Source organism: Macaca fascicularis, chromosome X, assembly GCF_037993035.2.
Source record: "Macaca fascicularis isolate 582-1 chromosome X, T2T-MFA8v1.1".
Lineage (NCBI taxonomy): Eukaryota > Metazoa > Chordata > Mammalia > Primates > Cercopithecidae > Macaca > Macaca fascicularis.
In genome coordinates, this window is record NC_088395.1 from 125,455,134 (window position 1) to 125,482,142 (window position 27,009).

Below are 27,009 nucleotides of genomic sequence, written 5' to 3' on the forward strand. Positions count from 1 at the left end.
AAGCTGTTGAATTGGCTCTATCGTGCCAAGCCCTCCCTGATCAAAAGATTAAATTAGCACCAATTGTGGCCAAGTTTGTCAGAAATGAAAACTCTTATCCACTTAACATATCTAGTGCTCATCGATCTGTTCCCTGGAGGTGAAAAGAAAAAATAAATTAAAAATCGCAAACAAAATCTCAGCCTTTAAGGGCAGTAAAGTATATTATTATAACATCACTCATTAAGAAATCAAATGAAGGAACGGGATTTGTCCATTCCATCAGATACAGCTTAATACAGTCTTGGAAACAGATGCTGGCCCTATGGTACAGGCCAGGGGAAGGCTGGTCATAAGTTTTGTTATGATTGATTGCTTCAGTGAATGAAGAAAGCTGATATCCCTTCTCCAGAGTGACATTTTCCAGGGTTTCTTCCCCTAGCACATTAAGCAAAAGACTGAGATCGGGGTGATCTTCAGACCCCCTAAGTTAAATCCCCACCTTCTCTCTCTATCTCTCTCTCTCTCTCTCGTTCACGTGTACACACACTTCTGGAAAGGAAGGAACAAGTAAGAGGGAGAAATGTAGAACTTTAGCAGAGATAGTAAACCTGAATGCCCCTCCCTGACCGACCTCCAGGTTTTAGCAGGGCTAGTCTTAGACTTACTGAACACTGCAAGGCGATGGGCTATAATAGTGTTACTTGTGAGGTACTACATAAGCCCCTCTTTCAAAACCGTCTCCCCTACTTCCAGCAAGACTATCTGAACTTCCTCACACTGGAGGCACTCATGAAGGTTGTTCTTAAGGAACCGTATATGATAACTATGAGGCCATTATGTTATAGAACGTATTGGGGGAGGTATTGGGGACAGTATAACATGTCAGCTAACTGCCTCATGAAGGTTTTGCCTGGTTGGAATGGGCAGGAGGACCGGTGAGCTCTGTGAGGAGTCCAGATAAGTCTGGTATTTAAGTCCAGGAGAACAGTCCTAAGTAGAACTTCATAGGGGGAGATTTGATTGATCGGGAGACAGCTGGGGATCCTAGGTGTCCAGATTGCACAACAGGATGTGGAAATTTGGGCGCTGCAAATGAATATCTGAATAGCGGTGGCAGTGGTAGCTGGAAACAGTCTTCACCATGCCCTCTGTGACTATAGCATTTCCCCTAGTCTCCTGGGATGGAAGGAGAAAGGGATCTGGGTTGTTTGCTTGCGTGTGTGTTTTTACAGCAACACAGTGATTTCATGCTCATGACCCACCCCACTCACAGCTAGATAGCTTTACTATATGAGGCTTTCATCACTCGTTATGAGATCTTGGCCAGATCTGTAGTCTGAGAGCCAGGCAAGCAAACCAGACCAAGCCTCCTGAATGATGTAGGCCCTTCTTACCAAATCAAACAGGCCTTCAGGTCCTCATTGGCTGCAGGCCCCACATCTCAAGTTATTTTTGTTGTGACAGTCAGGGCTTCCCAGAATATCTGCACCCTCTTACTCAGTGCTCTTGGGAAGTGGGGTATGCATTTGCCATGCTCCAACCCACTGAGCTGTGCAGCTCAGACAACAAACATGCATATGCACAGAGAGAAAAGCACCACTCCCTACCCCAGACATGACTGCATTGGCAATGGCTGCAAGCCTGGCCCCCACAGGTGGGGTCTCTTGGTGTCCCTGGTGATTTGGCTGCCGAAAGGCGACCTAGATCCAACTGTCTGCCTCTTCTCCTGTCTCCCCATCACTCTCCACCCCATCTGAGCTGACCTGGCCTTAGTTGGTTGATTTTCTCGAGCAGGCTCCAGAGAAGAGATGTTAATGTTGCTGCTGGACGAGCTCAGTTCTAGCATTTCTTCTTCCTGGGTATCTTCAGCTTCTTTTTTCTTCTTCTTACCAAAAAAGCTCTTAAGGGCTTTAAATTTGCATTTCTTCTTTCCTGGAAGTGAAAAATGAAAATGAGACAGAGTGTGATGGTAGAAGGGAAGACAGGAGAGGAAATAGGGCCTTCATGACAGGAACGAGGACCGTGATCCCACCCAGGTAGCCTGCAGAGCTTGGACTCAACCCCAATGCTGACAGCACCCTTCAACATTCATTAATAACTCAGTAACAAAGTGTCTGAGTTACTGGTGAAAGGAGAAGCCCAGGCCACAGCTTGTGATCTCTGGGCAGCCTCTATTCAGGCCAAACTCACTAGGAATTCACTTGCCTCTCAATTTCAGCTATTAACATATACACCTCTTTCTTTGTCCTAAGAAGTTCATTCATGTGAAGCAATGATTGAGCCAATGAAAGCACTTGGTACTCCCCTGACTCTACCCCAATGGCTGGAGTCATTGCAATCCAATAGGAGAGCCAAGCTCCCACATGAGAAAAACACTTCAGAACCCTTAGAAATCCAAGTCTAAGTGGGAGTTGATACTTCCCAGCCTGCGTGCTCAAAGGATGCAGACCCAAAGAGTGAGTGCGGTTGATTAGTGCAGTCCAGGAACACTTCCTTGAGGAAGGAATTTATGAGCAAGGGAGATGGCTGGGAATCAGAAAGAAGAAAAAGCTGCCCAGGCGAAGAAGCTGCCTGTGTAAAAGGCATGTCAAAATCAGATACCAAAGAGTTTTTCAAGGAGTGTGTGTGTGTGTGTGTGTGTGTGTGTGTGAGATGATCATTGTGTGTGTTCTTCAACTCTTGCCAATTGGTTTGGATTATCTACAGGGCTGCTGCCCTTTGCACATGCAGATAAATGAGAGTTTGCTCTATCTATAATAATTACCAGGGCAGCAGTGAGGAATGTGAGCTTTAAATGCTCTTAAGGTTCTCTGTTTGGGCTTTATTTATTTATTTATTTATTTTGAGACAGAGCCTTACTCTATCACCCAGGCTGGAGTGTGATGGCGTGATCACGGCCCACTGCAACTTCCACCTCCTGGGCTCAAGCGATCCTCGTACCTCAGCGTCCCCAGTAGCTGGGGCTATAGGCATGCACCACCACACCTGGCTAATTTTTGTATTTTTTGTAGAGATGACACTTCACCATGTTGCCCAGGCTAGTCTCGAACTTGAATTCTTGGGTTCAAGTGATCCACCTGCCTTGGCCTCCCAAAGTGCTATGATTACAGGCATGAGCCACCACGCTGGGCCTCTTTGGTTTCTTAATAAGCACATGTTTTTATTGTGCTTATTAAGAAACTAAAGGGGAGAAGGGGGAGAGGGCTCGTGCTGCATTCTTCAGAGGGAAGGAATTAGCTCTTATTGATTTCACATGCAAAAAGTGCCAACTAAGTTGTCTCATTCCAAGTCCCAACTGTCTGGTCTCCAGAAGGTCTCATCAGCACAGCAATTCTGTGCTGGCAATGAAGGGTCCAGACAAGGGAGTTGCCAATGCAGCAGCCATCATGAAAGGCTTAATGGTGTAATGGAAAGCACCATCCAAGTGTCAGAAAATTCTGGAATCCTAGGCTTAAATTCACTATCAATTAGCTTTGTGACCTTGAGTAGGTCACTCAACCTCTCTGGGACTCAGCAGGAAAATTAAAGGAATCCATCTGATCAGCATCTCCCAAAGTGTGTTCAGAGGGATGCTCATAAGGTTTGTTGCATGAGACAGGGATCTGTAGTCCAGTCAATCTGGAAAATTCTGGATTAGACAAAGTTCAGTAGTCTTCTTTTCAACAAAACTTTTCTGAAACTTCAAAATGGTTATGTATATGGTGAAGTTCCAAGAAACCAGGCAACAATATTATCTCCCAATGTGTGTCAGCAGAATGTCTGGCAAAACACACTTTGAGAAATGCTGAACTAGAGTTCCTTTAGCTCTGAAACGCTATGACCTATTTGTGCACCGATTGCTCCTGAGCCTGCCAGGGTAAAGGTTCCTAAACTTCAAGGCCTGCCTTAAGTCCAGTTTCCCACCAATCAGTGAAACTCATGCTTCTCTCTGTCCTCTGAACACCTAAAACTTGGCTGTTAGCATCACAAGTTTTGCATCTGAATGTTCTTAGCTTACTCATTCATTCGTTCATTCATCTATTCAACAAATATTTATTAAGGTCAAGTACTTATCATGTTCTGGGTATCCGTGAGAAAGAAATAAGTTATAGTTCCCTATGTCTTGGCTACTACCCCCACATCAAGGCTGCAGGCAAGCCCTCCTTAGCATCCAGCACAGTGCAAGGCATGCAGTAACAGCTGTGTCCACGTGGGGGCGCAGAATACCAACACAGCTTGTTACTTCCCTTGACTTGAGACCACTGAACAGAGTCATCTTTCAGCATACTATAATTTAAACACTGGCCCTTATAGGAGTTGATGCAAATTATAAATGACATAGGTAAAGAGCTTAGCATATGATCTGGCATGTAGTAAGTGCTCAGTAAATGTGAGCTAGTGTTAGGGACTCAGTAATTACTTGTTTATCAAGGCTGGATTCAATTCTGTGTTCATTAGAAGCAGACCCATATCTATAACTGAATAGTGAACTGTACAATATGCAAAATTGGAGGCAGAAGCCAGCATGGAATAGAGCAACGAAAGATTATAGGACTATTTGCTTGATAATTGCTGCTTAAGTAATTTCTGTTTTGGATGACTTCGGCAATTTCTTATCTACTAGAATGTGCCTATATAGGGGCATGGTTGGGAAAACTTCGCAATTCTACCTAAAGAGAGAAAGAATAAAAAATGAAAATGAAATAGGAAATGTATATTTTCTCCAAGATCCCTTTTAAAAATGTTTTCAGAAAAAATTAATTTCTACAATAATAAAATATTTAAGGCTGGGCACGGTGGCTCACGCCTGTAATCCCATACTTTGGGAAGCCAAGGCAGGAGGATTGCTTGAGCTCAGGAGTTCAAGACCAGTTTGATCAACATAGCCAGACCTCATCTCTATTGAAAATTTAAAAAATTATCTGGGGGTGGTGGTTAGTGCCTGTATGCCCAGCTACTCAGGAGGCTGAAACAGGGGGATTGCTCGAGCCCAGGAGGTTGAAGCTGCAGTGAGCTATGACAATGCCACTGTACTCTCTCCTGGGCAACAAAGTGAGATCCTTCCACCTCTGCCTCCCAAGGTGCCTGGATTACAGGTATGAGCTACTGTGCCCAGACGATTTATTGATTCTTGACAGGTGGATCTCATTCTGGCCTTCTGAAAGGGGAACAACTTTATACTCAGAAGATTTAGAAACACAGCAATTGTTGCCCCTCTTGCTTCAAAATCCCACAGTGGAAGAGAGGAAAGCAAAGCTAGGGAATTTGAGTTGCAAACCTGCTTCTAATAATCCAGCAAAGACAGGGAGAAGAGAGTCAGCAGCTAGTAGCTCCATTTGTGACACAATCTATAAACACTGAATAACTGGATAAAAACATGTCTAATAAACTATTTAGGCTGTAATAATGAATTCAACAAACATAATCATTGTATGAGCGGACAAAATTATACATTAACACATTTTTATGTTCCTAAATTAACAAAATGACTAGTGACTTTGGAACTATAACAAGTGCTAAAAGTTAAGTATGCATATAGTCCAATTTCCCCCCAATTTTCCATTCTTTTCTGGGCAGAAACAACAACTTATTTTCCAGCAAGGATTCAACAACAGCTAAAGCAATGGGTGTCTCTTTTAACTATGGACCCCAGAAGGAAAAGAATGTTTCCATTCCATCCTGTAGTGTGGCTCTGAGTGTAGTGGTGGTATAGCTTTGTTAGCAGGGAGCTGGGGAGACACGGAGAGATGGTAACTGCCAAACATGGTAAGTTGGCTGCTGTTGTTCTAGGTCAGTGACTGGATACGGCCTTTGTGACAACCCACTGCCAGACATACAATGTCAGCAGCAAGGGTCTATGTCTTCAGCCTACTTTCCATTAGGAAACCGCCCTACCCCTAACTGTATCCAACACCCCCCACCCCCGCTATCCCATGTATGGAGACAAGCCCTGGTCTCAGCCCTGGGAGTGAGATACAAAGCTGGATACTGTCTACATGCTATGCTTCTTTTGAAACTCTAATGGAATCTGAGATTGTTGCCATATATTCAAGTCTATAAATTTGGCCTTTGAAGCTTTATTTTTTAAAGTGTGGTGGGGGCATCTTTAAATCACCAGCAGCTGAGCCCTCCACAGGCTGTTTTTCAAAATCTACGAAAAGCACAAAGGGTAGAGAGATCTAGACAGCAGGTATGGGTAAAAACTCACATTTGTACCCAGCAATGTTTATATAGGTCACCTATACACTGGGTAACTTATGTCATCACAGGGTACAGCAGCTGCAGTCAGTGAGCTGACAGCTGAGAGGTGACAGCTGTCTGGACTTCTATAACAAAGCCATTGATTTCCCCATCCAAGCCCAAAGACTGCATTCCCAAACAGCAAGTAGCTTTCAATATACTCATCCAGTCAGGGTCTGCAGTGTGTCACATACCAGAAAACAGCTCATTGAAGACTGTTTTTTCTCCAGAGAAGAAAACACAGCTAAATCGAATGAGAAATGGTTGCCTCTAAGTTGTATATTTGCTTATCCACCATGCATACAGGGAACCCATCTGAATTGAACTGAATGAGCTTTTAAAATGCATCGCATAATGATGACCTTGTTCTCTTGCATTGCTGCATTGCTGCATTGCTGCTTGGAAATAAAACTTTTTTTTTTTTTTTTTTTTTTTGAGACGGAGTCTCGCACTGTCATTCAGGCTGGAGTGCAGTGGCGCAATCTCGGCTCACTGCAACCTCTGCCTCCTGGGTTCACACCATTCTGCTGTCTCAGCCTCCCAAGAAGCTGGGACTACAGATGCCTGCCACCATGCCCAGCTAATTTTTTGTATTTTTAGTAGAGACGGGGTTTCAATGTGTTAGACAGGATGGTCTCAATCTCCTGACCTCGTGATCTGCCCGCCTCGTCCTCCCCGAGTGCTGGGATTACAGGCATGAGCCACCACGCCTGGCAATTTTTTTTTTTTTTGAGATGGAGTCTTGCTCTGTTGCCCAGGCTGGAGTACAGTGGTGTGATCTTGGCTCACTGCCACCTCCACCTCCCAGGTTCAAGTGATTCTTTTGCCTCAGCCTCCCAAGTAGCTGGAACCAGCCTCCCAAGTAGCTGGAACTACACAGTCCTGCAACCACACCCAGCTAATTTTAAACATATTTTTAGTAGAGACAGGGTTTCTCCATGTTGGCCAGGCTGGTCTTGAACTCCTGACCCCAAGTGATCCACACACCTCGGCCTCCCAAAGTGCTAATACTACAGGTGTGAGCCACCACGCCTAGCTGGAAAGAAAACATTTCTAACTAAGCTCTCCTCCCTTTAACCTCCCAACAGCCACCTTATTCTCTGGCCAGCCCTGACTAGTTCTAAAACTTCTAAAATTGTACTCAAATATTTGGTCTTACAAAAACAAAACAAAACAAAACAAAACAAAAAAACTTGAGAACAGAGAAAAGGCATTTCTTTACTACCACTCTTCATCAAGATGTACTGTGCTGCCATCTTCTTTTGTAGGCATCTGTTTAGTTCATATCCAAAAAGATAGGTCAGTTGGTTTGGTAGTTGGGTCTGCTTTGGTGAGAAGGCCTTTCACTCATTTATTCATTCATTCATTTATTTAATATTTTGGAACACCTAATCTCTCTCTCTCTCTCTCTCTCTGTCTGTCTCTCTCTGACACAATACTAAACAGTGATAACACAGAGATGAAGAAGACCCTAGCACTGCCATTAAGAATCCGTGATCAGGCTCTCAGCATCCCCTGCCCCACATCATGTGTGAAGCCAGGCCCCCAGGAAGCCACAAGGAGATTCCCCTTTGTTCTTCCAGACAAAGTTTTCTGTACCATACACCACTAAAGAAAACTCGGCAAAAGAATGGAAGAACAACCCAATAAACTGTTCAATTCAATTATGTCTTTACGCTCAATGTCTCACATTACATCTTATGATTTCTTTTTTATTTTGTGTGTGTGTGTGTGTAAAGCTTATCATTGTTTAGTGACATTTGCCTCCCTTTCTAATTGTTCCATGCACGATCACCTATCACTCACAGATTGCGCCACAGTTTAGGCAAGGGATACACAAGTAAGTTTTGCCAAAGAGAATTTTTGTCAATTGAATCCTATTTAACAGAAGCCTGTGGAGGCATCTTTTGTTTCTACCTCCTTTTGCTCCTCAACAAATTAATCTCTTGCTTAGATCTGAATTACTATCTACAGTAAAACCTCAGTTGAATTTGTCAGATCATGGTCTGTTCTGATTGCTTTTTTTTTCTGATGAAGCAGAAAAGGCCTTAGTAAGTAAAATCTGGTAACCATTTTCAAAGAAGATTGCAGGACCTCAGGCAAATCTTTGACCATCAGTGTTGGAGGTGACAAAGAAGAAATTAGAAAACTGAAAAGTAAACGTCGTGACTTAGTCTAATGATCTGAGCTTGTTTTCTTGTGCCTTGCTTCTTTGTCCTAGGAGCTAAATAAACACAGTGAACAAATCTAATTCTGGTTATCAAAGTTTTATTGGGTTACTTACCCTCATCACTGGCCTCCAGAACATCCAGACTGTCACAAATTTCACTTAGTGATTCAGCCATTGTAGGATGACTAAAATAAAATAAAAAGCAAAAGATCATCATTTGATAGTCAGGGCGTATTGCAATCCTTTCACCCTACCCCTTATCCTTCAGTTATATTCTTAAAATAGCCTAGAAAACATATACAAATGGAATTGCCATTACAGAGAGTTATCCTTCCTTTAAAAAAGACAATGATTCCGAATGATTCCATTTACATAAAATGTCCAGAATAAGCAAATACATAGACACAGAGAATGTCTTGCTTAGGGCTGAGAGGGTTTTTTTTTTTTTGGTGGGGGGGGGGGGGCCAGGGGGGTTGGTAAAGAGTACAAGATTTCTTTTTTTTTTCTTTTTCTTTTCTTTTCTTTTCTTTCTTTCTTTCTTTTTCTTTTTTTTTTTTTTTTTTTTTTTTTTTTTTTGACAGTATCTTGCTCTGTTACTCAGGCTGGAGTGCAGTGGTGCGATCACAGCTTACTGCAGCCTTGACCTCCCAGGCTCAGGCAAAACTGCCACCTCAGTCCCCCAAGTAGTTGGGACTATAGGCACATGCCACCACACCCAACTAATTTTTGAAGTTTTAGTATGGACAGGGTCTTGCTATGTTGAACTAGAACTCCTGAGCTCAAGCAATTCTCCTGCCTTGCCATCCCAAAGTCCTGGGATTACAGGCATGAGCCACTGTGCCCGGATAGGGTTTCTTTTGGAGATGACGAAAATGTTCTAAAATTGATTGTGGTGATGGTTGCAAAAATCTGTGACTGTATTAAGAAGCATTGAATTGTATACTTTAAATAGGTGACTTGTATGGTATGTGAATTATAGCTCAATAAAGCTGTTACCAAAAAAAGACAAATGCAAAAACCTGATCTATTGTTTTGTGAGTTGGGGCCCATTAACTTTGGATGCCTATTACTATTCATGGTGTGCTCAGGGAGACAAAATTGTTTTGATAAATACGCAGAGCCACAAACAAAAGACTGAAACATCTGGCTACATGAAAATTTCAGGCCGGGTACAGTGGCTCTTTCCTGTAATCCCAGCACTTTGGGAGGCAAAGGCAGGAGGATCACTTGAGCCCAGGAGTTTGAGTTGAGGCTGGGCAACATAGCAAGACCTCATCTATACAAACATTTTTTTTTTTAAATAGCTGGGCATTGTGGCATTTACCTGTAGTCCCAGCTACTGCAGAAGCTGAGGTGGGAGGATGACTTGAACCCAGGAGATTGAGGCTATAGTCAGCCATGATCATGCCACTGCACTCCAGCCTGAGTGACAGAGCAAGACCCTGCCTCAAAAAGAAAAGTAAAACTTATGGAAAAAAAATAAGGCAATAAAAGAATGACAAACTGGAAAACAATACTAGCAACAAATATGACAGATACAGGGGCCAAATTTCTTAATTTATAAATAACTCATATAAATCAATAAAAGACAAACAACTTGGTCTAAAAGGGACAAAGAATACAAAGCAGTTAGCAGAAAAAGAAATACAAATAACCACATATGAAGAGGCTCCATCCTACCAATAATGAAAGAGATAGAAATCAACATATCAAATGAGTATTGTCATCTATCAGATTGTCAAAATCCTTAATTTGGATGATATTGCATTGCTGACGAAGGTGGGAAAAAATAGGGACTCTCATACACTCTGGAGTATAGTTCTAACTCTCTAAAGAGCAATTTGGCAATATCTATCAAAATTTAAAATGCACATACCTTTTGATCCAGGAACATCACTTCTCGAACATTACCTTATAGATAGTCACACTTGCATACAACAATATACATACAAGAATGTGTGTTACAGCATTGTTTCAAATAGTTAAAAACGGGAAACAACCAAAGGGATCATGAAAAGGATAATTCTCCCATGACTCTATGTCATGCTTCTAAGGAAGCATGCCAGTTGATAATCAAACTTTTAGAAATCAATGTTGACAACAGTTTTAGAGACAAGGCCTTGCTCTGTTGCCCAGGCTGCAGTGCAGTGGTGCAATCATAGCTCACTGCATCCTCAACCTCCTTGGCTGAAGAGGTCCTCCCACCTCAGCCATCATAGCAGCTGGGACTACAGGCGTGCTCCTCCATGCCCAGCTTATTTTATTTTATTTTATTTTATTTTATTTTATTTTATTTTATGGAGAAACAGGGTCTCACTATGTGCCCAGGCTAGTCTTGAACTCAAGTGATTCCCCTGCCTTGGCGTCCCAGAGTGCTGGGATTACAAGCATGAGCCACTGTGCCTGTCCTAAAAGTGGGCAAAGGATATGAACAGACACTTCTTGAAAGAAGACTTTTATGCAGCCAACAGACATATGAAAAAATGCTCAGCATCACTAGCCATCAGAGAAATGCAAATCAAAACCACAATGAGATACCAGATACCATCTCACACCAGTTAGAATGGCAATCATTAAAAAGTCAGGAAACAACAGGTACTGGAGAAGATGTGGAGAAATAGGAACACTTTTACACTGTTGGTGGGACTGTAAACTAGGTCAACCATTGTGGAAGACAGTGTGGCGATTCCTCAAGGATCTAGAACTAGAAATACCATTTGACCCAGCCATCCCATTACTGGGTATATATCCAAAGGATTATAAATCATGCTACTATAAAGGCACATCCACACATATTTATTGCGGCACTATTCACAATAGCAAAGACTTGGAACCAACCCAAATGTCCATCAATGACAGACTGGATTAAGAAAATGTGGCACATATACACCATGGAATACTATGCAGCCATAAAAAAAGATGAGTTCGTGCCCTTTGTAGGGACATGGATGAAGCTGGAAACCATCATTCTCAGCAAACTATCACAAGAACAGAAAACCAAACACCGCATGTTCTCACTCATAGGTGGGAATTGAACAATGAGATCACTTGGACACAGGAAGGGGAACATCACACACCGGGGCCTGTTGTGGGGTGGGGACAAGAGCGAGGGATAGCATTAGGAGATATACCTAATGTAAATGACGAGTTAATGGATGCAGCACACCAACATGACACATGTATACATATGTAACAAACCACGTTGTGCACATGTACCCTAGAACATAAAGTATAATTTAAAAATTGTAAAACTAAAAAAAAAAAAAAGAAAGTAAGTTTGTGTGTGTGTGTGAGGGGTGGGGGATCTGATGAGCACCATAATCCAGAGAAAGGGTGCTATATTCATCCGCGCCAGAAGGCCGTAGAAAGGCAAGCAGAGACTTTGCCCCTATGATAACTCTCCTTGAGGTATTGCTGTAACTGAATGAACTATTGTAAAGTGGGGTTAAGTAGATTCTAGAATTCCCTTGCCACTCCAGATCTGCTCTGTTCCCAGACAGCTACGCTGCCATTGCTCTTTCATGGGTGGGCTTCAGGCCCACCCTGTCCTGCTTTCTAGCTGTAAATCCCTGATGCATCTCCAGAGTTGGGGGGTGGGAGGGCGGGAGTGGTGGCCACAGGCTGTAAGGCTAAGGAGAACTTGAGAGTTCACATAGCCAGAGTGACTGAAGCCTTAGAGAACAAAAGGTTCCAAGTCGCCATGAGAACTGACAGGGCTGTGGTGTCAAGATTGCTTCAGACCCACTTATTAAGATGCCCTATGGTTCCCCACAATTCCCCCTCACTGCCACAAGTAATAAATCCAATTTGTTCAATGACAGGTACATTCCTGGCTGAAAGGTATTGATACTTTAAGTCACTCAACTTTTATGAGTTAATATTACAATTCTGCCTGAAGATGACTGAGTCCCAGGCCCTCACAGTGATCAATAATTACCCCCCTCAACACACACACACATGGGGACACATGCACACACACACCCCGTCTACTCCATAACCACAGCGCCTTTCTTATCATATACAGACCTTCAAGAGAGCCCACATCAATGGATTTACACACCAATGCATTGTCCTAGAAAGAATGACTTTACCCTTGGCATTACTGTCTCTGCTAGTTTTCCAAGATCTGGAGATCTGGCAGGAGCAAAGAGGAATGAAAATTCAACATCTGACTGGACACAGTGGCTCACACCTGCAATCTCAACACTTTGGAAGGCCAAGGTGGGTGGATTGCTTGAGCCCAGGGCTTTGAGACCAGCCCGGGAAACATGGCAAAACCACATCTCTAGAAAAAATACAAAACAAATTAGCCAAACATGGTGGTGCATGCCTGTAGTCCCAGCTACTCAGGAAGCTGAGGTGGGAGGATCACTTGAGCCTGGGAAGTCGAGGCTACAGTGAGCCATGATCACGCCACTGCACTCCAGCCAGGGTGACAGGGTGAGAACCTGTCTCGAAAAATAATAATAATAATAATTCAAAAGCTCTTAGGAAATTCAGAGGGAGAACAGGAGGAATTTGTGTCACTGGTAAGTTCCTGGCCATCTTAATAAACACAGCAGTACCCCCACCCCTGCCGCTATAGAAGCCTTTTTAGACATTGGGGAAATAAACTATCTTAGAGAAGCCTGTGGGGAAAAAAGCCCGTTAACCAAAATGTGAAGCCATGGTAGGCTAACATTGTCATTGACCTACCTCTGTCAAGTGTAGAAGATAGAAAGGGAAAAAAAACACTAAAGAGAAAAATATGAAAGTTGAGGGAGAACAAAGAAAGAGGGCATCTTGGCTGCATCTGAATTTTTAGAGCACTAATAGAATCATCGCATTTAACCCTTGAGCTTAGACTGTCCTGTCTGAAATTCTTTGCGGCATACTTGCCTTACTTCCCCAACCAAATCTTAAAAACCCTGAGGCTTTTAGCAGGCACTCTGTTGACAACGCCACCATCAGCCAATCCAACTGGACATATAAAACTGTCTCCCCTCCTAAACAACCCAGCAACGACAGCAAAACACAAATCTCCCCTTGAGTTCAAATTCTCTTGCTGTTACCATCCCATTCCTCTGCATCTCTTTAAAGTAAAACTCTTTAAAGAGTTATCTATACTTACTGCCTTTATGTCCTCACTTTCTATTCTCATGAGCTCTCCAATCAGGCTTCCAAACTGAACTGTTTCCAAGCCAGTCCACCAACACTGCGCTTGCTGAATCCACCAGTTTCTTTAACTTTCAGCAGCATCTGATGTGATTGGCCACGCCCTTCTTTTTGAATAATTTTATCACTTGTCTTCTGGAACACCACACTCCCTTAATTTTCCTCCTACCTTATTGGCTGTTCCTTCTGGGTCGCCCTTGCTGGATCTCTCTCCTCTCCCTGATTTTGAAATGTAGCACTGCAGGGCTCTGTCCTTGGCTCTCTTCTTTGACTACAGTCACTTCCTAGACCCTCACCATTAAATAGAAATGTTAACGTGAGCAGAATTGCAAGCCACGTATTTTGAATTTTCTAGTAGCTACATTTTTAACAAGAAAAAAGAAACAAATGAGACTGCTTTTAATAACATATTTTATTTAACCCAATATAACCACCATATTGTGATTATTTCAACATATAGTCACTATAAAAATAATATTAATGGTATATTTTACATTATTTTTGTTCACAGTAAGCTGCCACATCAGCTGCATCAGCCTCCTGCTCCAAACCCCCCAGTGGCTTGCCATTAAGCGCAGAGTAAAATCCCAGCCCCTTACCATGGGCCTCATGTGATGCAAGCCCACCCCATGCTCCACTGATCACCAAACCCGCTACCCCCCTACTTCATCCCTTCACCTAGCCTCACTGGCCCTCCTGGTAATGCCGCCTTTCAATCTCAGGATCTTTGCATTTGCTGCTTTCTCTGCTTGGAGGACTCTTTCCCCAGATAGTTGCATGGTTGGCTTTTTTGCAGCATTCAAGCATCCAATGTTACTTCCCCCCAGAGAGCATGTCCATGATCATCCTAGTTAAAATGTTCCCACTCTCTCTCCATCCCATTATTTTTTTTAATTTATTTTTTATTTACTTTTTGAGACAGAGTTTCCCTCTTTGTGCCCAGGCTGCAGTGCAATGGCGTGATCTTGGCTCACTGAAACCTCCGCCTTCCGGGCTCAAGTGACTCTCCTGCAGCCTCCTGAGTAACTGGGATTACAGGCATCAGCCACCATGCTCGGCTAATTGTGTATTTTTAGTAGAGATGGGGCTTCTTCATGTTGGTCAGGCTGGTCTCAAACTCCCGACCTCAGGTGATCCGCCCACCTTGGCCTCCCAAAGTGCTAGGATTACCGGCGTGAACCACTGCGCCAGGCCAATTATTCTTTATTAACATCTTCATAACCCTCACTGCTGCCTAAAATTATATTCTATGTTAATTACTAGTTTCTTGTCTATCTTCTCAACTTGAATGTAAATTCCATAAGGTCAGGGTCCTTGTCTATTTTGGTCATCATTGAATCTCCCAGGACCCAGAATGGTACCTACAATGAAAGAGGCAAAGGATTCACTGTTGAATCAGATGTGGTGTGTCAGGGGAATAGCAGGCACTCAATAAACATTTGTTGAATTAATGCATAAATTCAATAAAAGAAAAAAATTCTTCAATTTTTTATTGAAAAATTCAATAAAATCCACCTTTGTGGATTTTACTCTGAGCTTGATGGCAAGTCACTCGGGGCTTTGGAGCAGGAGACTGATGCAGCTGATGTGGCAGCTTACTGTGAACAAAAAGAATGTAAAATATACCATTGATATCATTTTTATAGTGATTATATGTTGAAGTAATCATAATATGGTGGCTATATTGGGTTAAGTAAAATATATTATTAAAATAAAAGTGGTTCCTATAAAAGAACCACCTTCGTGGTCAGAAATTTCTTCAGACACAGAGGCATGCTATAGGGGGCAGAGGAAGACTTGTCTTAGAAGAAGAACCCCCTTGTTTTCCAGTTTAGCAAGACCTGTCTTCCCGCCCAGCCCTGGATTATTCACCTGTACAGAACCAAGCACTCTTGGACCCCTCTTTCCCTTGATACACAGAGCCCATTCCTAGATATCCCAGCCAGGTGAACCCTGAATGTGGAGCCCCATTCAGCTGGGCTAGGTCTGGACCCTCACGGAGAAAGAGGTTTCAGTAAAAGAAACGCTGCCTCTTCCTGCTTTCCAGCCACCACCTTTTCTGTCCTTTTGCCCCCACAAGCTGATCTTATTAAACAAAGCTTTCCTTCCCAAGTATCTCCTTTTAGAGGCATCACTGTATATTTCTTTCATGTGCCTCATTATGGCTAATATCAATTTAAAATAAATTTATTCCTTAATCATACCATGATTCATTGGTGGTGACCTTGGGGCTGCCTTCTCTGAGCTATACTTTTATTTATGATATTTAGAAAAAGCTACAGTCACCTCACAATCTCAAAAAAGGCACAGTGTTCTCTCTGAAATATAACCATGAGCCTCCCCTGCTTAAACTTGTCCACCAGCTTCCTGCTGCCTGCAAGATAAAAGCCAAGTTCTTAACACTCAAGGCCCTCTGCAATCTGGTGTTCTCTGCCCGCTGGAGGGGGTCCAGTCTCCCAGCAGCCCACCCCGACTCACACCCCCATGCTCTGACCTCCCAGAATCACCATGTTCTTTTGTTTTCTCTGTGTTCCGCACAGGTTGTGCACTTGGCTTGGAACATCATCCCTGTAATTCCTACATCCTTGAAATTACACATATGCTTCAAGACCCAACTCAAACGCACTGGCCACCCATGCCCCATGCTCTCAGCCCTTTGCACATACCTCTTGTCATAGCTGATATCACCTTGAGAACAGGGACCTTGTTTTGATTATCTGAGTATTACCAGCACCTAGCGCAATACCAGGTACGCAGGAGGTGCTCACTGTATATGTTTATGGATGGATAAATGCAGGGGGTGGAGAGGGTCTTGCAGTGGCAAACAGAAGTCAGTGGGAAAAGTGGTCTTTTTTAAACATATGGGGACACACTGAGACACACTCTCAGTAAAAGACCCTTCTGCATGAAGTCCCTTGAAAAAGCTGGCAAACTGAATAAGGGAAGAGGAACTATATGTTTTTATCCAGTAAATTATGACAGGCTTTCAGAACCACTTCCAAGGACCAAACATAGTCATGTAATAATGGTTATCAGGGAACCTGGCAGAGCAGAGGTATGGAGTCTCATTATCAAGTCATTATTAAAGTGCTTTGTTTGCTTCTCTAGGCCGACCCCAGATGCTTAGGGCCCAGAGCTGCCTTTTCCTTCTCAAACTGACTCATTGGAGACTTGAACAAGGGCTCTGGGGGAAAAAGAGGGGGAAAAAGAGGGGGAAAAAAGGGAAAAAGGCCCTTCTTCCAAGGTTGTTGAATTTTTTAAACCACAGCCTGATTCAGCTTCAGGGATTCAGAAGACTTTTCCTGACAGCTCTGTTGCCCTCCCAGAATGGATAATGCTAATGGGAAGCAGCTGGCCTCATGTTGTTGGTTTTCTTTAAACAATGTAATAGGATGAAATGTATTTCACGGAGTCTGTGGTAAACAGAATTCTAAGATGACCTACAAGATTCCCACCCCCTGGTATGCATGTCCTGTAAATCCCCTCTCCTTCAGCGTGGGGGGACCTAACCTAATCAGGTGGGCCTCTAAAACGGAGGGTTTACAAATACCACATGCTCTCACTTATACGTGGGAGCTAAACATTGCGTGTGCATGGACATAAAGACGGGAATGACAGATACTGGACACTGGGGACTACTAGAGTGGAAAGGGTGGGAGGGAGCAGAGTTGGAAAACTACCTATAGGGTACTATGCTCACTTCCTGGGTGATAGGATCAACCATACCCCAAACCTCAGTAACATGCAATTTACCCATGTAACAAACCTGCCCAAGTACCCCCGAACCTAAAATAAAAGTTGAAAAAATAAACAAAACACAAACTTGAACATAAGTAAAAAAAAAAAAAAAAAAAAAAAGGAGGGTTTAGAGATCAGATAATAGAAGCCAGAGACAGTCAAAGCTGCAGCAGATGCTGTCCTGTTGGCCGTGAAGTAACCAACTGCCATGTTGTCAAAGGCCACATGGCAGGGCATGACATGTGGCCTCTAGTAGCTGAGAGAACCCCTTAGCTAACAGTCATCAAGAAACCAAGGACCTCGGGCAGGGCACAGTGGCTCACGCCTATAATTCCAGCACTTTGGGAGGCCGAGGCAAAGGATCACTTGAGCTCAGGAGTTTGACACCAGCCTGGGCAACACAGGAAGACCCATCTCTACTAAAGATATAAAACGTAGCCAGGCATGGTGGCGCACGCCTGTAGTCCCAGTTAAGGCTGAGGTGGGAGAATTGATTGAGCCCACGAGGTAGAGGCTGCAGTGAGCCGTGATTGCTCCACTCCAGCCTGGGTGACAGAGTGAGACCCTGCCTCAGAGGGGGAACAAAAGGAAACCAGGAACCTCAGCCCTATAGCCTCAAAAAACTGAATTCTGCCAACAACCATTCAGTTTAAAAGATAACCCTGTACCTCAGAGGAGATCTCAGCCCTAACAGTGATTGAGCCTTGTGAGACCCTGAGCAGAGGACTCAGCTAAGCCCAGTCTGGAGTCTTGACTCATAGAAACCAAGAGATAGTAAATTTGTGTTGTCATAAGACAGTATTTTTTTGTCATTTGTAACACAACAATAGAAGACGAATAGAGTCCTAGAGGCTCTAGCTCTAATTGCAGTTGAAACCAAAACCAGGGTAGGTTTGGAGCCATGTAAACTGCAACACAGACCTGGTATAGAAGCACCCAAGGGGATTATATGCTCCCTTCCCCCAGTACACCCCACTGCAAACACTTCTTTACGAAGAACTTAAGTTGCTACTCTCTCAAGCGAATTGTCAGCTGGACTGATTAGACCCTGCCAAAATGTTAGAACATGCAAAATCCCTTTAAAGACTCAGCTTGTTTGAGATGGCTTTCCCTACCCCCAGGACAATGTCTTTAACCCCTTTCAAACTATTTTATTTGAGACAGGGTTTCACTCTGTTGCCCAGGCTAGAGTGGAATGGCATAATCGTAGTTCACTGTAACCTTGAACTGAGCTCAAGCAAGCCTTCTGCCTGAGCCTCTTGAGTAGCTAGGACTTACAGGCATGTGCCACTATACCCAGCTAATTTTTAAAAAAACTTTTCTTGTCGTGGTGGGGGGTCTTGCTATGTTGGCCAGGCTGGTCTCAAATTACTGGGCTCAAGTAGTCCTCTTGCCTCTGCCTCCCAAAGTGCTGGGATTACAGGCATGAGCCACTGCACCCACCCTTTCAAACTATTGCTATTCTTTGTGCCCTCAATCAAGAATGTGCATCCACCAAGCAGTGGCTAAAGAGCCCTGGAGTTTGAACATTCTGAGGCGTGGTAAGAGGAGAGAATGGTGGTGATTGGATTCTTCTAGAGGGAGTGTCTGATGGCAGGATGCCAACTCATCGAGGAACCAGGAACCACCTTAAATGAAAGTATCAGAAAGGGCCCTTATACCCCTTAATTGAAAAATAAAGTATCCTCCAGGGGAAAGGAGGCTATAATCATCCCACAGCTTCCTCTTTTCTTGCAGGAGGTTGGCAGGAGAGCACCAGAGGTCCAGCCAGCTCCTGAAATGCAGCCCTTGGACACTCCATAATGAAGATGGCTGCCCTTCTGATCACACAATGAGCCCCAGAAGTCCTACTCCACGAGTCCACCAGTAGTCATGGTTCCACTGTGGAAAGTCACCCCACTGATTGGCAGAGTTCACTTGGTGGGTAGGGGTTTGATACCAAGTTCCACCCAGGATACAACTACATCCATGCACAAATCAGGGCTGTGGGATGTAGACAAAACGATTGGCATTTGCCCAGCAAGGGCCAAGAGCAGCAGCAGTTCTCAGCAAGCCCAGGGCCAGCTAGCTAGCCTTGAACTTCTGTTTGTTTGTGCTCCTAGGAGCAGGTGTGAACACCCTCATGGGAACCTGGGTAGAAGAGGAGAACAATCTTTTTTTCTTTTTTTTTCTTTTTTTTTTCAGACTGTGTCTCAGTTGCCAGGCTGGAGTGTAGTGGTGGAGAACAATCTTGATGGCCATTTATGCTGGCTCTGAGAGCTCTGGGTAGATATCTACCCAAAGCAGAAACTGATGCATGGCTTTGGTGGCACATTATTATATTTTTTAATTTGGAAATTTTGTATTGATGCATTATATTTGTACATATTTATGGGGTACATGTCATATTTTGTTACATGCATAGAATGTATAATCATCAAGTCAGGGTATTTAGTAGATATTCATCGCCTCAAATATTTATCATTTGTGTTGGGAACATTTCAAGACCTCTTTTCTGGCTATTTTGAAATATACGTGTTCTCACTCATAGGTGGGAACTGAACAATGAGATCACTTGGACTCAGGAAGGGGAACATCACACACCAGGGCCTATCATGGGGAGGGGGGAGGGGGGAGGGATTGCATTGGGAGTTATACCTGATGTAAATGACGAGTTGATGGGTGCAGCACACCAACATGGCACAAGTATACATATGTAACAAACCTGCACGTTATGCACATGTACCCTACAACTTAAAGTATAATAATAATAAATAAATTTTAAAAAAAAGAAATATACAATATATTATTAATTATAGTCATTCTACTCTGCTATGGAACATTAGGACTGATTCCTTCTATCTAACTGTATGTTTGTATTAACCAACCTCTCTTCATTCATCCCTGCCACCCATACACCCTTCCCAGTCTGTGGTAACTATCATTCTACTCTCTACTGCCATGAGATCAACTTTTTCACCTTCCACATATGAATGAGAACATGCATTATTTGCCTTTCTGTGTCTGTCTTATTTCACTTAACATAATGTCCTCCAGGCTTATTCACGTTGCTGTGAATGACAGGATTTAATTCTTTTACATAGCCAAGTAGTACTCCATTGTGTATATATACTGCATTTCCTTTATCCATTCATCTATTGATGGACAGTTAGATTGATTCCATATCTTCACTACTGCAATGGCACACTGCTTGAAATGACATCTTCAGCAAATTCTGCAAAGTCAACCCTCCAAATGTCCATGGATGTCAGTAGCAAGACACACCAGGGAGAGAAGGTCACCCCTCTACATCCCACACCCTCACCTGTGGGTATTTGAACATCTGGATCATCAAACAGATGCCCAAATGGGCTCTAGGGGATGCCTGCCTCAGATACTTGCTGCAGGGCAATTGTCACTGAGGCCTTTCTTACACACTAGGAGGCCAGAGAATAATGGAATCTACCCTCTCCACCTCGTCATCACGAGGAAGCCCATTTCAGAAATACCTCTGAGCACCCTGATTGTCATCCAGCGAACATGCAAAGAACGTGGCCTAAAAGGTCCTTTCTGAGATCTCTCTAGCGGCCTCAAAGCCTAGCAGACAGGGAGTCCTATTCCGTCTTTCAATCCACAAATGCTATGATCAAAGGCTCTGTTCTTGTGCAGTGAGGGGCAATTAATATTATACAACTAATCCAACTAATGAAATTTCTGAGTCCTCAGTCTGTGCCAGGCAGGCACTGTAAAAAATTATTTTATGTGCATTATCTAATTGAGTCCTCACAAGAGTCCTATGTAGTAGGCATGGTTATTTTGCTTTTATTCTTTTCACCCCCATTTCCCAGATGAGGAAACTGAGTCTTGCTGAAATTAGGCAGTCTGTGCAAGGTCATGCATGTTATGAGTAATAGAGTTAGGACTCAAACCCAGTTCTGGATTTTAAAGCCCATGATTCGACCACTATACTCTTCTCCTTCCTCACTTGGCAAAATCTGGTCAATTTGAAATGCCCACTCACTGCTGCCCTAAAGAATCTTCCTTACTGGTCTATTATATCACCTGAAAATAGAATAACTCACCAGGCCATTAGCAGCCCCTAACACCTTTGCAGATATTTGTTGACATTTTAACAGTGCACAGAGTCCTGCCAAAAATGACCCACTAGATACGTATATTGTGATGAGGGATCTTAAAGGAGATAGGTCTGCGGCATGGGGACCCTTGGGTGGTCAGGCTGAAGTACTGTTCCAGCACTGGGGAGGGGGGGACAGGAAAGCATGAGAATACTAGAAGACTCAAGAGAAAAGTCAGAATTGAGGGGCCCTAAGGATGGACTTCACAGCTTTGAGCATGTGTTGGGTGCCAAGAGCTCTGCCCCCAAATGCTCTGCCAGTTCTCAAGCCCATCCCAGCAGAATGTGTCTAAGGCTTTTGATCTTATTGTTGAGTTACTGCAGTAGCTGTTATTACTGCTTCTAACCGTCAATAACATACCAGTTGAGGGAGGAGGTAAAAATCTCCAAAGAGGAAAAAAAAGTAAAAGTAGAAGAAGGCCGGGGGTGGTGGCTCACGCCTGTAATCCCAGCACTTTGGGAGGCCAAGGTGGGCGGATCACCTGAGGTCAACAGATTGAAACCATCCCGGACAACATGGTGAAACCCCGTCTCTACTAAAAATACAAAAATTAACTGGGTGTGGGGGCGGATGCCTGTAGTCCCAGCTACTCGGGAGGCTGAGACAGGAGAATCGCTTGAACCTGGGAGGCAGAGGTTGCAGTGAGCCAAGATCATGCCACTGCACTCCAGCCTGGCAACAGAGCGAGATTCCATCTCAAAAAAAAAAAGTAGAAGAAAAGGGGGTTGCTAGTGGAGGATGTGAATTTTACATAGCTCATTGGATTATGTGGGATTTGATATAGACATCTCCTGCCCTTAGAATTCAAAAGCCATCAAGGAGTGGAGACACCAGGAGTCATTCTCTGGCCAGGGGAGGAAGGGGAGATAAGGGAGAAAGAACAACCAGTCCTCTGGAATGTGTTCCCAGCCCAAGCTGAACTATCTGTGTTCTTTGTGCAGGCACATTGTAACTTTCTGGTTTCATCTTGCAGCATTTTGGCCCACGGGGTGGAGGTTGGGGAAAGCAATCTCAGCATCACCCCATGGTTATGAGAAGTAGCCTTTGGTCTCCCAGTTCTGGAGGGATATAGAAGTCTCTGAGTGAATTTCATCTTAGCAGGAAGGGAATGGGCATAAGGAGGGGTGATGCTGATGTCGTTGTACCCGGAGGGCACATACCCACAGAAATAAAAATGCCACGGCCAGGTGCAGTGCCTCATGCCTGCAATCCCAGCACTTTGGGAGGCCGAGGCCAGAGGATCACTTGAGCCCAGGAGTTCAAGAGCAGCCTGGGCAACATAGCAAGACCCTATTTCTAAAAAAAAAAATTCTAAAACTTTAGAACATTTCTAAAAATTTTTTAGAAAAGAAATAAAAACGCCTCCAAGAATCTGAGATCACTGGACATTCTCAGTCAAGGTGACATCTGAGCCTTTAGGACCTCAGATTTCTTTAACCCTAATCCCATGGACAGCCCTGCAGCTTGGCAAAGGCAGCTCCCTACCTGGAGTTATGGAAAGAGTTATCCGAAGGTTCTCTAGCCCCAAATCTTTCCTTTTACCCCAGCCACGGCACCACCCTCTCTTTCTACCTGGCCTAAAATATCCACCATCGGAATCATTCCCCTTGAATCAGACAACAAAGTCAGAACGTTATTTCCCAGAGCCTGTCTCATTAGTAACCCCAAGGTCTTTATGCACAGCTACTATGTGCTCAGACCTGTTTCAGGCGCTATGTAGGCAATGACAAAATAAAATCGTTAACATTTACTTGACAATGAATATGTGCAAATGCTGTTCGAAGTGCTTTGGATGCATCATCTCATTTAATCCTCAGAGCAATCCTATGAGGTAGGTACTAGTTATCTTCACTTCTCCCCCATTTTGTAGATGAGGAAACAGAAAGGCTAAGTAACTGCCCAGGGCACATGACAACTTCGAATTCTGAAGGTAGGATTTGAATCTAGGCAATTTGACTCCAGAGCCAATAAGTGCTACAGAAAGTGACCGATTCTCTGATGACAAAGAGAAAGAATAGACATGAAACAACTGAGAATAGAACTACATTGGGAATCAGAAAGCCTGTGTCCTGAAATCTGCTGTTCCAAAAAGTTGTCTTTGCAGCCCTGCCCGAGTCATAGCCCCTCTTTGGACCTCAGTTCTCACATTTGTAAAATAAGATGAGGCAAAATTATCATGTGTTAGGACAAGGATTCTCAGGGTTAAACTCTACGGCAAGCTTGTCCAACCCATGGCTACTGTGCTGCATGAGGCCCAGGATGGCTTTGAATGTGGCCCAACACAAATTCGCCAACTTTCCTAAAACATCATGATTTTTTTTTTTGCGATTTTTTTTTTTTTTAGCTCATCAGCTATAATTAGTGTATTTTATGTGTGGCCCAAGACAATTATTCTTCCAATGTGGCCCAGGGAAGCCAAAATATTGGCTGCCCCTGCTCTAGGGCACTGGCTACATATAGGAGGAGTCTGTAGGCCCCAAGAGTTGTGGAACAAAAAGCTGGAGTGTACTTTACTTACATGTGTGGTACAGAGGGCTAGATGCCAGAAATGAGGCAGAGGGGTAAGATCAAGCCAGAAAATGGTGTCCATAACACATGGCAAAGCTGAGAATGGCAAGGAACAGCAAAGCAAGGCTAGTATGCTGAGATTTAGATGTAAATGAGGTCAAAGAACAAGAGAAGGTGAGAATGAAGGGGAACAACATAGGAGGCCGTCAAGCTACAGAAGTGACCAGAAGGTGCCTGTACGGGTGGCTCCATCTACAGCAGAAGGGACTAAAAGGGACCTCTCAATGCAGGCTGAAGTCACCATGAAAGGCTCAATAGAGAAGGCAGAAGTTTTTGTTGTTGTTGTTGTTGGGTTTTTTTTTGTTTGTTTTTGTTTTTGTTTTTGTTTTTGTTTTTGAGATGGTGTCTCGCTCTGTCACCCAGGCTGGAGTGCAATGGTGCAATCTCGGCTCACTGCAACCTCTGCCTCCCAGGTTCAAGCAATTCTCATGCCTCAGCTTCCTGAGTAGCTGGGATTACAGACATGTGCCACCACATTTGGCTAATTTTTGTATTTTTAGTAGAGACGGGGTTTCACCATGTTGGCCAGGCTGGTCTCAAACTCCTGACCTCAGGTGATCTGCCTGCCTTGGCCTCCAAAAGTGCTGGGATTACAGGCATGAGCCACCGCACCCGGCCAAGAAGGCAGAACTTAAGATGCTCCAGGTGCTAGGCAGAAAAGTTTGCTGACAGCTTGAGCACTGAGGCACTGAGAGACAGCACAGATGAGTTACGGATGAGGACAGAGAGAGCAGGTGACATCCACAAACCCTAGTGACCAGGAAGGAGTGAATAATGTGCCCAAGCTCTTCCTCCTACAGTATGCTACCTGGAAGGAAAAGAAAAGTGGCAGTGAACGCCAGGAGAGCAGAAATCTGTTGGGCTTCTCTAAACTTCAGGCACAAGAATCCCTAGTCAGAATGACCTAGGAAAAAGAAAAAGCCACACTGGGGGTAGCATCTGTCCTCACAGTGACCGAGAGAAGCTCCTAAATGGGGGTGGCAGGTGGCTGGCCCCTGACCCAGCTGGACACTGCCCAGTTGTCCACTTGAGCATGAGAGAAAAGTATACACCAGCATGTGAGGAATAAATGAGATGCATAGAAAGTAGTACAAAGAAAGTGCTCAATAAATAGTGGGATTTTCAAAACTTCCATGACAGATAAAGGCGAACTGTGAGTACAAGGTTCAAGGAGGAAGGCTGTAAGTCAAGAGCATGTGTAACAATCACTGATTCCTTGGCACTCACTCGCAGGGATGCTGCTTCTTCAGTTGGAGTGGGGCCCAGGAACCTGCAAGTCCAGAACCTTCCAAGTGACTCCTGGGAGGTGAGGGCTCCAAATACCTCGCTTTAAGGAAACTCTGCTGTAAATCACCTTGGGTACAGGGCATGGCTGAAACAGAAAACCTGAATTGGGAAGCCATAAGAAATGGATGGCAGCTAGAGTGTGGATTAATAGACATTGGAACCTCAGGAAAGTGGGAAGGTGGGAGGGGAGTGGATGGTGAGAAATTACCTATTGGGTACAGTGTATACTACTAGGGTGTTGGGTGCACTAGAAGCCTAAACTTCACCAAGTATCCACACTGTATCACTCATATAAAGCTCTTGGCAAGAAGCATAACACATAGTAAGCACTCGATACATGTTCACTGTTACTGGTATTACTCTCCCTTCTGCACAAGAAGGCTGTCCTCCCCACGGTGTTAATGACCTGTGTTCCCTGCTCTTCATCAGTTTCCCTAAAGTAGGAGATGAGACATTCTGCAGTTACCTGCAATATGTCCATGTAATGCAACTGCACTTGTACCTCCTACATCTACATCTTGAATAATAAATAATAAAAAGAAATGGATGGTAAGGCAAGCGTGGTGAAGAAAAAGCAATTTGAATGATATCTAGAGAGAATCGTGACCACAGATGGAGGTATTTTTCTTCTAATAAACACTTCTAAGGTGTGAGCCTCCAATGAGGCCTCCAGCAATTTTTGGACAGTTCAAACCCCAGCTCTGCAATTAACTAGCTGTGAGGCCTGGGGCACATGGAGTCCTTTCTTGGAGCCTCCGTTTACTCCCCTAAGGACTAAGTGGTTGAACTAGACTTGAAGTCTAGGGTTATTTTTAGCCCAGGCATTCTTGGATTCCATTATTTCCTGAGATGATCTTTCAAAGTTCCCAGTTCATCCTAGAGTAGCCAGATTTTGCAGAGGCTCACTATAAGTCCTCCCTGAGTTGGCCAATGGTGGCCCAGCCTTCACAGCAAGCCTTTTAGAAGCCTTTCAATATTGCAGAACACTGTCTTACTTTCAGATTGTTTAGAAACCTAAGCTATATTTGTCATTAAAAAATGCACAGGCTGGGTGTGGTGGCTCACACCTGTAATCCCAGCACCTTGGGAGGCCGAGGTGGGTGGATTAACTGAGGTCAGGAGTTTGAGATCAGCCTGGCCAACATGGTAAAACCCCATCTCTACTAAAAATACGAAAATTAGCCGGGCGTGGTGGCACATGTCTGTAATTCCAGCTATTCAGGAGGCTGAGGCAGGAGAATTGCTTGAACCTGGGAGGCAGAGATTGCAGTGAGCTGAGATTGTGCCACTGCACTCCAGCCTGGGCAACAGAGCCAGACTCTTTCCAAAAAAAAAAAAAAAAGCACAGGTTGCAGATTTAACTAAAAATTCCCCACTCATTATTTCCTCCACTTCTAAAGAGAACTACCTCATCCCAAAGAGTTTCCTCCTTCCTCTAACTCTGAAGAAGCAAACATAAGCCATTTCTGTATAAAATAAGTCTCAGGATCATTGATGTTTGGCTTCTGGAGCCACAAGGACAAAAGGAACAAACATTCTTCACATGTGAACTTAAAATTATGTCCTTCAAAAATAGGGCATGGCTGGGCATGGTGGCACATTCCTGTAGTCCCAGCTACTGGAGAGGCTAAGGCAAAAGGATTGCTTGAGCCCAGGAGTTCGAGGCCAGCTTGGGCAACACAGCAAGACCGCATTAAAAAAAAAAAAAAAGGTTTTGGAGGTTTAGTGAGGATTTTCCCCCTTCTCTTTCCCTTAACAGGTTTCTGGATACCCCTC

The 27,009-nt window shown here is 43.9% G+C and overlaps 1 protein-coding gene across 1 annotated transcript in view; it reads right to left on the bottom strand.

Annotated features, from left to right (window-relative positions):
• KIAA1210 (KIAA1210 ortholog) overlaps window positions 1-8,546 on the bottom strand; it is a 50,672-nt gene extending 42,126 nt beyond the window's left edge. Inside the window, exons 1-2 of the mRNA XM_045383941.3 lie at window positions 8,486-8,546; window positions 1,746-1,914 (exon numbers count right to left, since the gene is read on the bottom strand). Of these exons, the coding sequence (XP_045239876.2) occupies window positions 1,746-1,914; window positions 8,486-8,546 (230 nt within the window). The remainder of the gene's footprint in view (window positions 1-1,745; window positions 1,915-8,485) is intronic.
• Window positions 8,547-27,009: the final 18,463 nt, after the last annotated feature.